Source organism: Pagrus major, chromosome 22 (assembly GCF_040436345.1).
Source record: "Pagrus major chromosome 22, Pma_NU_1.0".
Taxonomy (NCBI): domain Eukaryota; kingdom Metazoa; phylum Chordata; class Actinopteri; order Spariformes; family Sparidae; genus Pagrus; species Pagrus major.
In genome coordinates this window covers 29,565,300-29,581,571 of record NC_133236.1, presented here as the reverse complement: position 1 = coordinate 29,581,571, position 16,272 = coordinate 29,565,300, and the positions used below count along the sequence as shown (strand labels likewise).

At 39.6% G+C, this 16,272-nt stretch overlaps 1 protein-coding gene across 1 annotated transcript; it reads left to right on the top strand.

The window, feature by feature from the left end:
• Positions 1-519: 519 nt before the first annotated feature.
• adgrf3b (adhesion G protein-coupled receptor F3b) lies at positions 520-15,244 on the top strand. Its single transcript, XM_073493492.1, has 17 exons — positions 520-571; positions 3,404-3,474; positions 4,696-4,851; positions 5,641-5,793; positions 6,053-6,114; positions 6,202-6,260; positions 6,673-6,797; positions 7,830-8,060; positions 9,872-10,105; positions 10,274-10,414; positions 10,581-10,780; positions 11,387-11,572; positions 12,040-13,350; positions 14,688-14,729; positions 14,851-14,880; positions 14,963-15,042; positions 15,216-15,244. Exons 1-16 carry the CDS (start codon positions 552-554, stop codon positions 15,032-15,034), a joined length of 3,093 nt encoding a protein of 1,030 aa, XP_073349593.1. The 5' UTR covers positions 520-551; the 3' UTR covers positions 15,035-15,042; positions 15,216-15,244.
• Positions 15,245-16,272: the final 1,028 nt, after the last annotated feature.

Here is a 16,272-nt window from a genome sequence, read left to right as displayed (position 1 = left end):
TTTCATGTTCATGACAGTTTTTTTTTTAATCTTGATGTGTAAAGTAACTACAGCAGTGTCAGTGTCATCTGTCTCTGTGGTGATTCGTTGGTGACGGGACATCATTCAAGTGATCATTCTTATTATGAGATCTATAAGTCTTTAGTTGAAAGAGCCATGACGTGAGCAGCTTTGTGTAACTCGGTGACTTTAAGCGCAGGTTCTGTGAGGACAGCTGCTGTAAAGAGAGCACAGACCGTCCGGCTGCTGCAGGCTGACCTCCTGAAGGAGAATGGCTTGATTTGGTAGACAAATATCTGTGGCTCTGTGTGTATGCCAACAACTCCATCCAAATAGAGACATGCTGTCCATTCAAATTGTCTTTCATACACACACACACACACACACACACACACACACCACCCTCTACACACACCCTGCCCAGCCTAACTTAGGCAGAGGCACTCACTCGCTATGACTCTAATCCTGATGTGTACCTGATAGATATGGAGTACAGTCTGATATCTGTATGCTAATTGCACCAAAGTTTGACGGGTTATGCTTTCTTTACGATGCTGAGTGTAAAGATGAGGTAAGAGCTTTTTTATTAATGTATTTTTCTTTTTGTGACAGATGAGATCACCACAAAGGCTCGAATTGACTACGTAGCACTTATCTGTACAGACTGTAGAATCCATAATATTAAGATGTTAATATCATCTTAAAAGCACATTTATTAAAATATCTGTCTGAGTTGATGTTCAATGTTTTTCCACAATATATCCTCTTCAGTCTAAACTGACTGTGTCGTCTTAATCTGAGAGCTGTCCCTGCCGGCGCAGTAGAAACTCTCATCCTTCAGTCCAAAGATGGTTTCAACATTCATTGTAAAAATGCATTCAGACCACTCGATCCAAGTGTAGCGTCGTTAACAGGAAATGAGAGCAGATACGTTATTTTATGACAAGATCAAAGTGGACTGCATTGAGATTTCTCTAGTTACATGGATTAGTGACTCAGGTGAATGAGTAATTTACTCTGGCTTTAACTGGGGAAACACATTTTTACAGAGTGTAAAAACAGCTTATCTCAGGAACCCTGCACATTGCACAGGCACATTTATTATATATAACACAAGTTATGTGTACAGTTACTGTATATAGTATGTTTCTCTTTATTCTAATAGTTTTTATTAGATTTTTTATCCAAATTGTTATTTTATTCTTCCAATATCTCTTCATTATTGTCTCTATTACTCTTGTGCTGCCACTTATTTCACTCTGTATTGCTGTGTTACCTGCGAATTTCTCCCAAGGAGGATCAATAAAGGAACATCTGATGTTATCTTATCTTAAAAACCCATAATGAATGGGAGCATATCTGCTGTATCTATTATAAAACACTGACATACTGTATCAGATGATAAACGGTCTCCAGATTTAAACACCAGAGTACTTCTATTCTACTTTTTTTCCTACGTTTGTGAAGCTTAATAATTTCAGTTTTTTATGTAAACTGTGCTGAATGTGTAATTTTAAATAAGAACCTCACCTTGGACGATCTCAACAAAACTGTAACTGCAAAAAGAAATATCATAAGTTTTTTATGTTTACCATGATATGGCTATCAAACAGGTTTTCCTGCTAATGTATGCATTTGTGTGTATGTGTGGTAACTGTATGTACGCTCATATCAGCAGGCAAGGATCTAATAATGACACATTATCTCCATGTGTGATTATGAACTTCTGCATTTTTGTGCACGAACGGGCAACTTTCCATGCGTAGATAGTTAAAGACACTCTCTGTGCAGTTAGTCCAGTGTTTTGTATTGACAGTCTAACACTAGCTGAAAGAAAGCCACGTCCTAAATCCACAAGAAAATGAGGCGGGCATGAACTTAACCACATCCACCAGTCTTTGACCATACTGGGCAACTACTGTCATTCATGTGGGCAGGACTGAACAGTGCAACGTTACGAGAAATGAGAAGTACTAACACGTGGTGCTTGTTCATGGCCCAAATTCAAAGTGATGCAAATAAGTTTGAAAAGCTAAAATACAGGTGTACCTTACTTTGGAAGGCAAAACAGATAGCTGCTGATAAGAGTCCTATGGAAACTTAAAAATAAACATGTTATGTTGTACCCAGCGCAACTGTCCGACTCATAGTCAAATAAAGTTGGTTGATGCTAACACACAAGTCAAATAAAACTCAGTGACAGTAAGATTATTTCAAATGAAATACTGTTTAACAGAGAGGAACGGCTTGCATTGCATGGTTTGTATAGTTAGCACATTGGAGCTATATTTGATTTTTACAGCTTTGATTGTACATGTTTTTTTCCCCCATGTCAGTCACAAGTGTATTCACACATTATAAGTGAAAAGTACACAAGTATTAAAACATGGAGACAGCATCAGTGACACCATCAGCAGGTTTCTAAAGGGTCATTATTGAGACTAGAATTGAGGTTTAAAGCTGCTATAATCAATGTTTGTATACTAACAATGAAAAAAATTACTATGTGTATTGTGAAAGGTGCCGCTCATTACGAACACGTAGAGAATTATCCTCAGCACAGTTTAGTGTCTTTCAGCTCTTTGTTTTTGGTTTTATGGCATCTTAACTATTCTGATCAACCCTCGCCACTCTCGTCAATTCCATATCCAGCAGCAGCAGACCGTTGTTTTTAGTGAAAAAGCTCTGATAAACCCACTGCACACCAAGTACCAAGTATCAAACAGTAGTAGCATCAAGGTAATTAACACAGTGGAGCATTTAGCAGCTAAAGAGACAGATATTTTCCTCAGGGTTTGGAAAATCGGAGCTAGAAGGGGAGTGAATGTTGAACCTAACTTTGTTTGGTGGCCAGAAAAATTAGTCCAGTTGGATGCAAATGTATCTCCACGTCTCCTGGATCTTTGATGGGCAACTGTATGCTAGCATGCTAACCATATTAACTATGGTGAGGTGATAAGTCAATGTTGTGTTTACTGCCTGTTGTGCTGTCCCTGAGTGAGCAAAAGTGCAGTTCCTATGTTGCCATTTCCACCTAAAGGTAGAGCTAATAAAGTTGCCAACATGAAATACTATAAGTAAAAGTGTAAAACTTGACTGATGAAGGCAACTGAGAAAAAGTCAGGAGGTCGCTCTTTCATTATTAAGACCAAACTCGCGACACTGGAATAGTGTTAATTTTAAATGCTGCCAATTTTATCTGGAGAGTAGGATATCATCTGCATATGTGAGAACATTATATAACATAACAAGTCCTGACATGTTTTAATGAGTTTAAAAGAATTGAGTGTTTATAAGTGCATGTATGTATGTATGTATGTGCATTTGTGAGCATGTTATTTTGTTCAGTCTCCTTGTTCCTTAATTGTGTCAGTAGTTTATCTTCCATGTTTTCTTCCATCAGAGTAACAATGTGTTCCAGGGCGATTATTTTCCTGATAGGAGCTGTGTTTATCTGCCATCAGGTAATGAAGCGTCTCAATCTGTGTTGTTTACTTTTGTATATAATCAAGGGGTTTCATGTTTTAACTTCAACTTTAATTTTATTTGTATAATCTAATATTTGATTTTAATGCACGGAACTGTTACATTTACTGTATATTTACGGTTTAATTCACTGACAAAAAAAAAAAATAATTCAATTTTATATGTATATTCATGATCACTTGGTCTGCTAAAAATGGAAAAACAAAAATTTAACATAAGACTGAATTACACCCATGACAGAAAAACTAATTCTGCTGTTTACCTTTTCTTGCCATTGCAGGTCTTTGCAACAGGTGAGTTGTTTGTCTCCATAGTCATATTGGAGACTTCATTAAAAAAAACTTCAGTAAACATTATTAAAGGTCTAACTAGCATTTGAAATGGAAAAATTTGCAGGGAATTCCTTTCATTCAAATTGAACCGTGGATTTGCTCAAGTGGCTGCGCAAAATCTTTGCATTGAGTTCATTTGTGGTGACCCACAAATTTACAGTGTTGACCAACAGCAGGCTGTTTGACAGTGTTGAAGTAAAAAATGGAGGATGCTATCATGGCCTGTTAGTTTTATTTAACCTCCTCTGTTGGAATAAAAACAACATAGTATTGGTTTGCAGACAGTTTTGAGACCGGAGTTAATGGTACAATTACATATTTTAAATTAACTCTGAACTTATTATTCCATTAGCAAGCAAGCTAACAAGCTTTAAGAGCTTCTCCGAACAAGTGCCGGGGGTAGTAAACAGAACATCCTACATACAGGTTAACGCTTAGCTAAAGCTACAGAACAGGGAGGAGTCAAGTCACTACATTGCCAAGCTTCTAAAGCTAAATATTTGGCAAAGGCATGCAGATCAATTTTGCTATACCAGTTTATGGCATGACTGTATGTCACTGTAAGTTTTTCTTATTTCTCTTACTTACTTTTCAGCTGTATTCGGTTACTAGTTGTTAAGTTGCCCTTTTACTATGTGCATAACTTTGTCTCCTGCCTATGTTTCCGCCCTGCTCCAGCTTTTCATTTTCTCGCAAAGTATTCATTTCTACTCAGTGTTTGTTGGATTTTAATTTTTGAGAATCATTCCTAGTTTGCAACACTTACTAGTTTATATTTTAACCATGAAATCATGTGATCCCAGAATTAAATGCTGTCATGCATCAACTGTTGCTAAACATAAACGATAACACATTGAAACGATATCTAATGTTGTAGACGGTGTCTTCATTGCCGAGCTGATGGTGGAGAGTAATGTCACACTGGAAGCTCAGACTGTCCTGACAACTTTGAATATGATGAATGGCACCAAAGTGACCGAACAGGGCGGAGCTTCCCACGATGTGACCTTCTTACAACATCGACTGATAGCAGGTGTCGTAAGTTTCTTGTTTGGTGACTCCCTCCTGTTGGAAACTTAGTGTGGAAGTTGTCGGGTTGATTGCTCATTTTGTTGGGTAGCTGTATATTAAGTATGATCAAACCACTCCTACACATCATGAAGCCAATAAAATGATGTCTCTCTTTTCCATGAAATGAAACGTAACTTTGTTGAATATTGAGTCATTGCATTTAATGTTATAGAGAAATACTTAAAGGGGGGTTCCGGTGTATCTAAACTTGGGTCTTGATTATATAATGATTCATACTACACCAAAAGTTTTTGAATCAGTCCAGCAGCCATCGCAGACACGTCAATTACGTTGAAGCAGTGTCATCCTTTAGGACAACTCTGACCATGTTTGTCTTTGCCACTGACAGGATACGTTAGTTGTTATAAGTGTCTGACAACATTAATGTAACGATTCATATCGAGAGACGTCTTTTTGTTAAATACTGAGATCTTTTTGTAAACAGAAATATAAGTCTTGCTCTTCAAGGAGAAGTCTCGCTCTGAAATCTGGCCAGGGAGGCTGTTACTGCTGTTGCCTCAGATTATCACTCAGCCTTGAGTTTGGAAATACATTCTTGCTGGAAACTCCCAACTCCTCTCTCCTACTCTTCCTACTGTCGTTTTCCTGCAACAACTCTCCTCTCACAAGATTTCAGAGTGGGACTTTTCCTTGAACTAGACGTGTGTTTCTTATTATTTAACATAAAGGTCTCTCTGTGTAGGATTGAAACAAGTTTTCAGGGATTTGAAAGTTGTGCTTATCCCTCTAGACTGCCTAATTGTTGGAGATGAAACCACTTGCAACTGCTCGGACGGATACATTTGGAGCAACGAAGTGTGCTACCTTCACGGCTGTTGCCGTGAAACCCCTTGCAAAAGCAATGTGTCCCTGATCATACCACTCTGTGTTGCCAAAATCAAAGGTAACAGCCCTGATGCACAACACATTGTTGTAGTATTTGTACCCGTCTTCTTCTTTGATGATTAATTGTATTTTGCGAATTAGTATGACAGAATGAAATAAGTGTCACTCTTGTCTGAAAATGCTCCTTCACACTACTGTGCTGTTAGATTGTGTTTGCCTACCTCATTTTTCTCTCCATATGGACTTACAGTACAGATACTGTATATGCTTGTTGATATCAGAACTGAAACTAATAGTAATGTTTGCAATCAACACAGTCGATATCAATGGGACAATTACATTAAATGGACTCACCTGGGATTCTACAAAAACTGCTCAGGTACATCTCACTCTCGTCACAAATGCATAAATTCTGAAAGATGTTATAAATAGAATGTAAATGATTTAATCCTCTTTTTTTTCAAAGCTTGTATCTGCCTTCGGAAAACTGAATGGCTTTGAGGGGCTGAATTTAACCGCTCAGAGGTATTGTACTTTGCAAAGAATGGGATTTATTCATTTGATGTGTCATTTCTTTTTAAAAAAAATATATTTATAAAAAAGTGGTCATGGTCAAAATGAGTATTAGAAAAACAAACACTTCCTCACTTTTCTCTTGAATTTAATTTCTTGAAATTTGCCACTTGCCCCTCGGGGCTTCTATACTATATAATAAAAAGTATTTTTATTAGTATTATTGTCACATATATAACTACTTATTCCTCAAACAAGTGAACTAGAATAATTTGACATTTGATACATTTAAACAGTGATCAGGAAGTTAAGGTTAGGCAGCATTCCAGCTGCAAATCTTATATTGGTTTACTCACAAATACAAACATTTACTTTCTGTGTCACTAACCAATCATCTTTCATTGATCCTTTCCAAATCTTGAAGGGAAGACAACAAAATTGCTGAGTTTGAGGCAGCAGTCAGCGTCAGATTGAACACTTCTCGACTCCAAGAAGTAGTGGATGAACTGCAGACAAGTCTTAGTGCTGTACTTGAGGTCGACACTGGAGGTCGGTATAAAAGTTTACTGTCGTTTTCTTATTTGTCTTTATTGTCATTCATTAAGATCACGATGACTTCTTAATTGTTGTAGTTCATGCGCTCAATAGACCATTACGTGCTGAACCCTGATGCATCAGCAGTGGGACTCATTATTTTTGGTTTTCCAAAATTCAGGAATCAATCAGTGTTGCTCTTGAATATCAGAAATAACAAGAAGACAGACAGACAGAAACAAAGAAAGTGGGTGCACCTAAATTATGTGCGAGTGCACCTAAATGAAAAAAGGAAGTTAGTCTGCAGCCCTGGTTATGCAACATTATCACGATATGGTTTCCGATCTGATCGCAGCCATTCAAGACAATGCTTGTGTTTCCACCAGCTGTGTCAGCAGTGGAACGGCGCAGTGCATCCGGCCAGTTTTCAAAATAAAACACACTGGGCAGATCTGGGATCACCAGCACAACAAAGTCAGAAATAGTCGCATAGATAAATAACAAAACAATTATACTATGTTGTCCACTCAGCCACAGTAGAAGCACAGAAACCAGAGGAAAAATGACGAAATAAACACAATCTGAGCAGCTTAACAACATCGGGCAGGCGTGATGCTGATGTTGCTCCTGGGACACTCCCAGTGAGATATGAAGTGTTGGCTGAACAGACTCTCTGACGGTCCAGAACCAACTGACCTGAACCAGTACATGGTAAATTAGGAGATACGTTCTTTGAACATTTGTACGGCCCAAACAGTTCATCTTCATACTTGTGGAGCTATGGGATAGGTCAGGCTTTGGTAAAAAAAAGAAAAAAAGAAATGATTTCATTCTCTGGCAGCCATGAATATCCACAGCAAGGATTGAGAATTCCACCATTTTCAAGTTTTTAAGATAAATTGTCATCAAAGTCGTCTCCAAACACCAAAATCATATTTAATCATCCACTGTATGCTTGAGTTTGTGTCATGATGACCACAGGGGCTCACGAGGCACTGAAGGGCTATTCCTCTATACCAAACCAAATGTATTTCCTTCTTCACACAGGAATGGTCACCATAGAGTCCCCTGAGACAACGGTGTGCTATGAGTCCAGTCCAGTACTGAACTGCACATTTGAGGAGGCGACGGACAGCGCTGGCTGGAGCATGAGCAACCCGTATCAGCGCTTTGAGCTCAACACCGGCAGTGTTGTAGAACTGATCCGCGACTGTGCCACAGACGAATACCCGTCCTGCATCAGAGTCATACTCAACAAAGTGACAGAAATCTGGTCAGGCAAGTTCAAAAGGTCTTACTTCAATTAAGTCAAACTGAGATGAAGTCATATTTCCAAAATATCCTCCTTGTTTGTTTTGACTTGTGTAATTAATTGGTCAAATTTCTAATTAATTAATTAATTATCATAAAGAATAAATTACACTTCTACTTGTATTTCTGCCGTGATAGTGGTCCCCTCAGGTGTACAGTACTGTTCGTAAGGTTTGGGTTCTGACCGACAATTGCGGTGCCGGGAATCTCACTGCTATATATCTCTGTGCAAACACACAAAAAAGTTGGGAATATCATTTGATTGTTCATCCCAGCTGCAAATTGAGTACTTCATCCTTTACCATGTGACTCTGCACATTAGTTACTGTTGGTTGTTTCTCTACTCCACTTTTTTGCACTTTTCCTCTCCACTGCATTTAATTACAGCAATTTACATAAAACAGTTTGAATGAGCATATAAAACACAATCCATTGTTAAAGACAGCACGTTCTCACTCCTCAGAGGCTCTTACCTTGACCCTCTACCTCGCAACAGTTTTGCACATAAATGGCTCTGCAGTCAAGTTAGTAATAATAAATATGCAACATCCTGTCAGACTTTCAAAATAAAGAGTGCTGGCAAACCTCTCACATATTATGAAATATTACAACCAGAGTTGACTTCAGACTAATTTGACAGCCAACTTTGCTGTTAATATGACAGAATTCCTACTATAATATATTCCTTTATATAATATTGTATCGTGATGAAACTTGTGATTTACACCCCGAGTAGCAATGAAACATAAACACTATGATCAGCAATGATTTGTCCTAACTGCCCTCTCGCAAATGCTGCTGAACATTTAGTCTATTGCGTCCACTTTTTCACGCCCTGGCGGTGTTTGTGGTGCGCTGTGGAGCAGGGCTGCTGTGCATGTTGCCTGGGCCAAGTGTGACACTGACTCCACAATCTGCACTGCAACTTTCATGCAAGTCCAAAAACTGCTATCAACCCGGCCCATAACAGGGTTCTGCTGGTCTCGGTTGCATTACTTTTTGCAGCATTGCTCTTGTTGTTGTTTGTTTCTGGCCACGGTGACGTCTTGTGACTGCAGCCAGCCCGTAACAAGCTCCCGTCTCCCCTGAACTCGTTACTGAACTCACGTCTGTGCAGGAAACCTGAGAGAAAGAGGTTTTTAAAAGTCAGAGTGTTCAGCTCTCAGTACGTCTGCAGCTTCTAACTGAACCTCTTTAGTTTCTCTCGTCCTGTTTGTTCTTTCAAACACCTGCTGTGTTTTACTGTTTTACTGTGTTTTACTGAAGTTGCAGGAAATGAACCCCCGGGCAGAACTTTGTTCAGTTTCTTTTCTTCTCCTTCTTTCATCACAATCCTTTTATCATGTGGCCCCTCAGGTTTGTATATAAAGTAATGAATATCTCTGATAATGTCATATATGATAATATGTCAGTCACAGGTGGAAGCTTGTCTGCTGAATGACAACTTTTACTATGTGACTTTAAGACCACATTGCTGATAATACTGTCCTTTTATTTAAATGGGCATTTGAATGCAGGACTTGTACTTGTAATGTAGTAGTTTAAGATTCTTATATTGGTACTTAAGTACTTGAGCAAAGGATTTTAGTATTTCTTCCACCAGTGCCTATCCGTGTCACAACCACAGAAGATGACGGTGCCCAAAAAGTGAGGAAAATTAAAACTTCAGTTTGAGTGTGTTTAATACCAAGACGGCTCTGATGGTGACACTTCTGATCTGAGCTACAAGAGTTACTAGATGCAGCTGTAAAGTGAACTTACCTACATGTTCCCTACAGGCACATACGAGTGTGGATTCACTCGTGGCTCGGTCACACACAAAGCCAAGGCAAGTTTGAGTGTGGCACTCCTCCCTGATACGATCACCCTGAAGATCGACCCTCTTACTGCAGACTGTTCGCAGGGACCTGTTACGGTTCGTGTCACTGCCACCATCTTAAACAGCTCTGAGAGCTTTGAGGTTTGGTGGAGCTACATGGGCGTACGGCAGGATCCTGATCTAACTAACAAACGTAAGAAAAACCGACAGTGTCTCTCACTTCCATCTGTCCTCGTTACTTCTTTCTTTTAGCTACAACGTATAATTTAAAATCAAGGCAAATTTCAATTCACAATATTATTACAAAATTCATGTTCAAGTTCACGAACCTTACCCTTACACTACATGTTTTCTTTTACAGCTGAAGGAGATAATCTGATCTATATGTTCAATGCTCCGATCAGCTGCGTGAAAACCGCCAAAGCACAAACGATTACTGTCTCCTTTAAAAACACGAAGGGACAAGAAAAAAGTGCAAGCGTGGATGTCCCAGTTATTTATGGTAACTGATTCTTGTCAGTCGCAGCTTCTTTCATTCAGTTCAACCTGCCTTATTTCCAACTGTTTATGGCATAATACATTAATATAATATGTGACTTTGTTTATAAATGCATTTATTTGCCTTGTCTCATGCATTCACTGATGATTCCCTATATTTTGTCTACAAGCGGGGGAAAGATCTTGTCCTGAGGATGTGGTTGATGGATATATTTGGCCAAAAACCCCAGCTGGAGACACAGTGATTAATAGAACATGTCCGGAGGGCCGGGTTGGCTATAACTCACGCACTTGTGATGGCGGCGCCTGGCAGTCGGTGTACCACTCCTGCATCAACGAACAGCTGAACGAAGTTGTAAATGCCGCAGATGTGAGTGTGCATTACAGCTCTTGACCTGGGTTTCCCCGGATCAGGAGGAATTAGGAGATTCTATCTGACTTATTAATCATAAAATACTTATTTACAACACTAGTGGCCCTAAACATTGACAAAAGAAAAGGATCGATCTCCATTGTCACTCTGCAAAGTCACTCTAATTTGGCTTTATAATGTTCTCCCTGCAGATCGGTGCGTTGAATGTACAAAAGAGGACCAGTCACCTCATTATGTCTCTTCACTGTCACCTCATTATGTCTCTTCACTGTCACCTCATTATGTCTCTTCACTGTCACCTCACAGCTCTGAGACCATCTGACATTGTTACTATTTGGTACCATGCTAGACAGCTAGCCTGCTAATGTTAATTACAAAGCTACTGTTTGATAGAAAGACTTAATGTTATCAGTAACTCCACTTACTTGTCGATATTCACACACCCATTTTCCTCTGACTTCGCACTGAGTCTGACTTTTCAGACAGGGTATTAGGTTTTATGTTTTATCTATTGGTTGTTTTTCTTTAATTTGACTTTGTTTGCGTGGGGAAGTGATCTGTGTGCTTTTGTTTACATGTGGATAATGTTTTCTTTGTGTCTAGAACTTCCGGAAGGGACTCGGGGCGACCCAGAAGGTGGCGGAGACAATATTTGAAGGGCTCAAGAACAACTCTTTACATGATTCTGATGCAGGTGAATCGATTGCCGAAATAAGCGCAACCATCGACGTTCTGGGCGTGATGGCTCAGGCATCAGAAAATGTTGTCTTGCAGGAGGATGTCATTCCCGTAAGACCCTGTTTATCATCATTTCCTTTACTGTGATAAATGTGGAGTTTTGAACTTAAAGGTTGATGCTTGACCTCGGAAACAGCAGTTTGAAAAAGAAAGTTCCCGCATAGGCTCCTAGTGTTTCTCCAAAGCTTTTAAACTCAAGGCCTTTTTGCTCAGTTGTCATGAAAATGGTTTTTCAAGTGACCTCAATACAGAATTTTGTTCACGTTACAAATAAATAAAATACCGACCCGATCAAGACAAACAAGGATTTGTTGAAACTACAGAAACAGTTGCGTGGTGAAAGAGAGGTGAGGTTTATTTTTCAGGTGACTCACTAAGTTCAGTTAATGTTAATTGGCAACATTAATGTTAATTGCTGCTGACGTAGCGTTGCAAAGGAGATTTTCCCGATTTTTATTTGAACTGATCCATTAATGAAATAAATTAAATGTTTGGGTTTTTTTACTCTTCTGTTTCAGAATTTTGCTGACGCAGCAAGCAATATGTTGAACAAGAGCTGGGAGGGTGTCAACACGTCTACTGTTCAGAACATGTCATCAGATTACCTTAAGTCTGTGGAGGGTCTGGTGAAGAACATCAGGATCAACAGTAGCAAATGGAGCACAGGATTTCCAAAAGCAAAGTTAGACTTCAAAGTCTGTTCCAGTAGCGAGTGCAATGTGTCCGTGTTTGGCAGCGACGTGAAACTTAACATGACCGGCGGAGTAATGAAAACTGTTGCTTTGAAAAATCTAACAAATAAGTTGAAAAACAACTTCGGCCACACAGATCCTTCCAGCCTCGTGATATCAGTCACACGAGAGAACAGCAGCGATTCGACGTTAATTAGACTCGGCTTCCCCACGGAGCAGCTTAGTCACAATAAACCCTCCTGTGTCTTCTGGAACACCACAGAAGATCAGTGGTCAGACGAAGGATGCAAAGTCACAACTACTGATGATAATGACACGGTCTGCGAGTGCAACCACCTGACTTCATTCGCTGTCCTCTTTTCCAAGAATGATGTCCCTAATGATGTCTTAGATATGATTACTCTTGTGGGCCTGGGTGTGTCGGTCTGCTCCTTGCTGATCTTCCTCGTCATTGAGTCTATAGTGTGGTCAGCTGTGGTCAAGAGCAACCTGTCACATTTCCGTCACACGGCCCTGGTGAACATCGCCGTCTTCCTCTTGCTCGCCGACTGCTGTTTTTTGGCTTCCACTTCTCCGGAGGCTCTCAGCGACACCACGTGCCTGGTTTTGACTGTATGCAAACACCTGTTTTTCTTAGCCATGTTCAGCTGGATGCTGTGCATGAGCGTCATGCTCGTCCACCAGCTCATCTTCGTCTTCAGCCCGCTGAGGAAAAGAGTCTTCATGTTCCTCTCCAGCATCGTAGGCTATGTTTGCCCAGTCCTCATCGTGGGATCGAGCTATGTGTATTGCAAATACACCGAGACGGAGTACTTTGATCCAAAAACATGCTGGCTTCGCTACGAAAGCCTCTTGAAAGGCTCCATGCACGCTTTCATCCTCCCCGTGGGAACCGTCATCCTGACCAATCTCTTTTCCATGGTAGTCGTCATTCTTACTCTGACAAAGTCCTCCGTCCCTGACGGCAGCAAGGCAGACGACAAGGAAACAGCCAAAAGCATCCTTAAAGTGGTGGTTTTCCTAACGCCCGTCTTTGGAGTAACATGGATTATCGGCTTCGCTATGCTCATTATGGATCCAACCACTGTCATGCATAAAGTTGCGATCTACAGCTTCACCATCCTCAACTCCTTCCAGGTAATTTGAAAGTGTTTGAAAATGGACAATGTTTAGTGGTGAGAAGTTAGAAAGAAGTGAGCTTAAGTGCTCTTCTGATGAATCTAATTGAAAGTAGAAACACTTGATTTTACGATATTGACAAAGAAACGTTCACTTTAACACACCTGGACAGCCTGTTGAAATCAATATCGGCGTGCGGGATTCACAGACCGGATCATGGTTAAACACTGTGTATCTCTGAGCTGATATCGCTGTGTTGGTGTTGATTCTCAAACTAAATAATTAATTTTGCTCCAGGACCATCATTGAAAGTGACCAATCACATTTCTGCAATGTCACAGCTTTGCGACTATCGTGATCCTGGTTTTTGTTGTTCTCTCAATTCCTGTTTTATTTTGAAATTGTGTCGTCATGTGTCACTTTCATTTCCTCCCTCTGTGTGGTTTCCCTCCTTCCGGTGTTTTTCCGTTCCTTTCCCCGCCTCACTCCACCTGCAGCTCCTCCCCTCGTTAGTCTTTGTGCTCCTCTTGTCTTTGTTTGTTACCTCCAGTGTCCCCCTGTGTCCCCCTGTGTCCGTCCGTGGTATGTTTCTGGTTTTTGTTCCTGGCTTTATGTTTCTACTCAGCTCCTGTGATTACTGGTTTGAACTTTGCTTTTGGTTTGTACACTGTATTTAGGCATTTTGCACTTCTTGGATTTTGGTTCATCCTCAGCTTTAGTTATTAAAGCTCTCCTTCTGTTTCTTAATCCTGCCTCCCGTGTGTTTGCTGCATTTGGGTCCTCATCTTTTTACCAAACTGTAACAGCGACTCAGGATAAAGACCGAAAAAGTGTCACATGAGAGAAGCCACCTCTTGAAACACGTGCTTAACGTTGTGAGTCTGTTTTAACCCGGACCATGTTGTCCTTCACCAAACAGCGACAGAAAACATAAGTGAACTTTGTGAAGAATAACAAGTGAACGGTCAGATAATATTTCCCAAGCTGAGTATACTTAACCCACTCAGCCACGACAGCTGACTGTAAATGTGGCTTTCGTCGCTGTCTTGTAAACAGAAATACACCAACTCAACAATATCAGACACCTGTTTATTTCTAAAGTGTAAATTTGGCCCATCGAGGTTGAAGACGCATATTTGACACCAAATCATGACCCCGGCCTCGCTGTCTTGCTGTGGTCTTTAATCACCCTGTGTGAACATCAGATAATTTCCTGCATTGGAACAAAATGTCGTCATGGGACACACGAAGCTAATGCATGGAGGACAGAATATGATCAGATATGTGATATACAGTATTTACTTCAAGCAAAGTGTCCTGAAATCTGTTACACTGTTCCAACTCTTGTCTTGCAGGGCCTTCTCATTTTGATAACAGGGTGTATCGCAGAGGTGAAGGTAAGTTAGTTATTTTATCAGTTGACAGAAATCTTCCTGTGACATGAGTTTGATGCCCGGAGGCCAAAAAGTGTCTGATAATTGTGTTAATAAAGCAAAAACTCTGTGTTATTATTAACAGGTTCGACAGGAGCTGCTGAAGCTCATCACGGTACGTTAACCAATAAGGTCCGTCCAGAATTACATCGTACAACGATGCATGAATCATAACTCTGTTTGTTTTCTGCCCTCAGGCAAAATCTAAGAGAGGAAAAAGTGAGAGCATGAAAAACTTGACTTCAACCACCTACACAAAGGACAAATGAAGACAGAGGTGAGACTCATGTCATTAACAGTCTTCTCTTAACTTGTGTCCTCACAGTTGCTTCGTCTTCAGTCATAAATCGTTTCAATGCCACGTTACATGAAACGGGTTTGTTGGTTTGGAAATGGATATTAATACGTTTCATAAATGTTCTGAATACTTCATTTGTTTCTTCTGCTCAGGTTGTGAAGATGACGCGTGAGACTACGAGAGAACACTTGTTAGAGTTAGTGTTGTTAGATTATAACTCCTAGATGATAGAGGTGTCATGATTTTGATTCAAAATTTAAAGTATATCAGTAATATCTGAGATCTAAATCTTTTGGGGTTTTTTTTGTGAAACTATGGAATCTTTATTTTAAGTGAATATTATTTGGACTCCCACCAGGATAAAGTCGAGCTGTGTTTTTAGAGAAGAGTTTGAAAATGTAAAGGGCGTAAAACCAATGAATGTATGTACAGATGCAAGTCTCATAAAAGCATCGCTGTCGGTGCTTAAACAGACATTTTAAATCGAAATGAATCAAACTGGGACATTAAATCCGAAAATGTTATTGTATTGTAGATATTATTATTATTATTATTATTATTATTATTAGAGGTACTTTCACTGATTGTCATCATCCTCAGCTGAGACTGGCAAAGATTTCACAGTAAAACAACTTGACCCCACATCGTTGTAAATATAATGTAATATGGTCGATGTAAACATTTTCTTCACTGTTCACTTCTTGATCGGAGCCAAGATGCCACGTTTGACCTGGTTCGATCAGTTTGTTTACATATACATTGATATGATATAATAACCTGTATACTGTGTGTGTGTCTAACCACTATTTACATTTATTTATATGTATTTTAAAGTATATGCATGTGACATAACATATAATAATAAAATTTTAAAAAACAAGAAATATGAAGTCTTTTATTTTTTATGACACTGTGCAGGATTGAAATATACAACAGAATTCATTTAGCAAACTACAAATGATTATTATTTTTTATGATATTAAAACAAACATGGACGCTATCCTCCTTCATTTCCACTGTGGCTGTTCAGGATCAGTTTTACCTTCCGGTGCAGACTAGAGAGTAATTTACTCTGCTTCACAATAAAAGCATTTATTTTTCAAAGTTAAGCCCTGTATTAATTTGTAGTTTTGGGGGAGGGGGTCCAGATTTGAGGAGTCTTATCTATGGAGAGACGCCCGAGAGATAATTCTCTCTAGTATTGGCAGA

What these genes read in the sequence shown, in the direction of transcription:
- adgrf3b (XM_073493492.1), top strand. Translation starts at nt 552, where the DNA reads ATGCTGAGTGTAAAGATGAG. An exon ending in CTGCCATCAGGTAATGAAGC is followed by an intron (nt 3,475 to 4,695) that starts GTCTCAATCTGT and finishes CTAATGTTGTAG; the next exon opens with ACGGTGTCTTCATTGCCGAG. An exon ending in CTGTGTTGCCAAAATCAAAG is followed by an intron (nt 5,794 to 6,052) that starts GTAACAGCCCTG and finishes CAATCAACACAG; the next exon opens with TCGATATCAATGGGACAATT.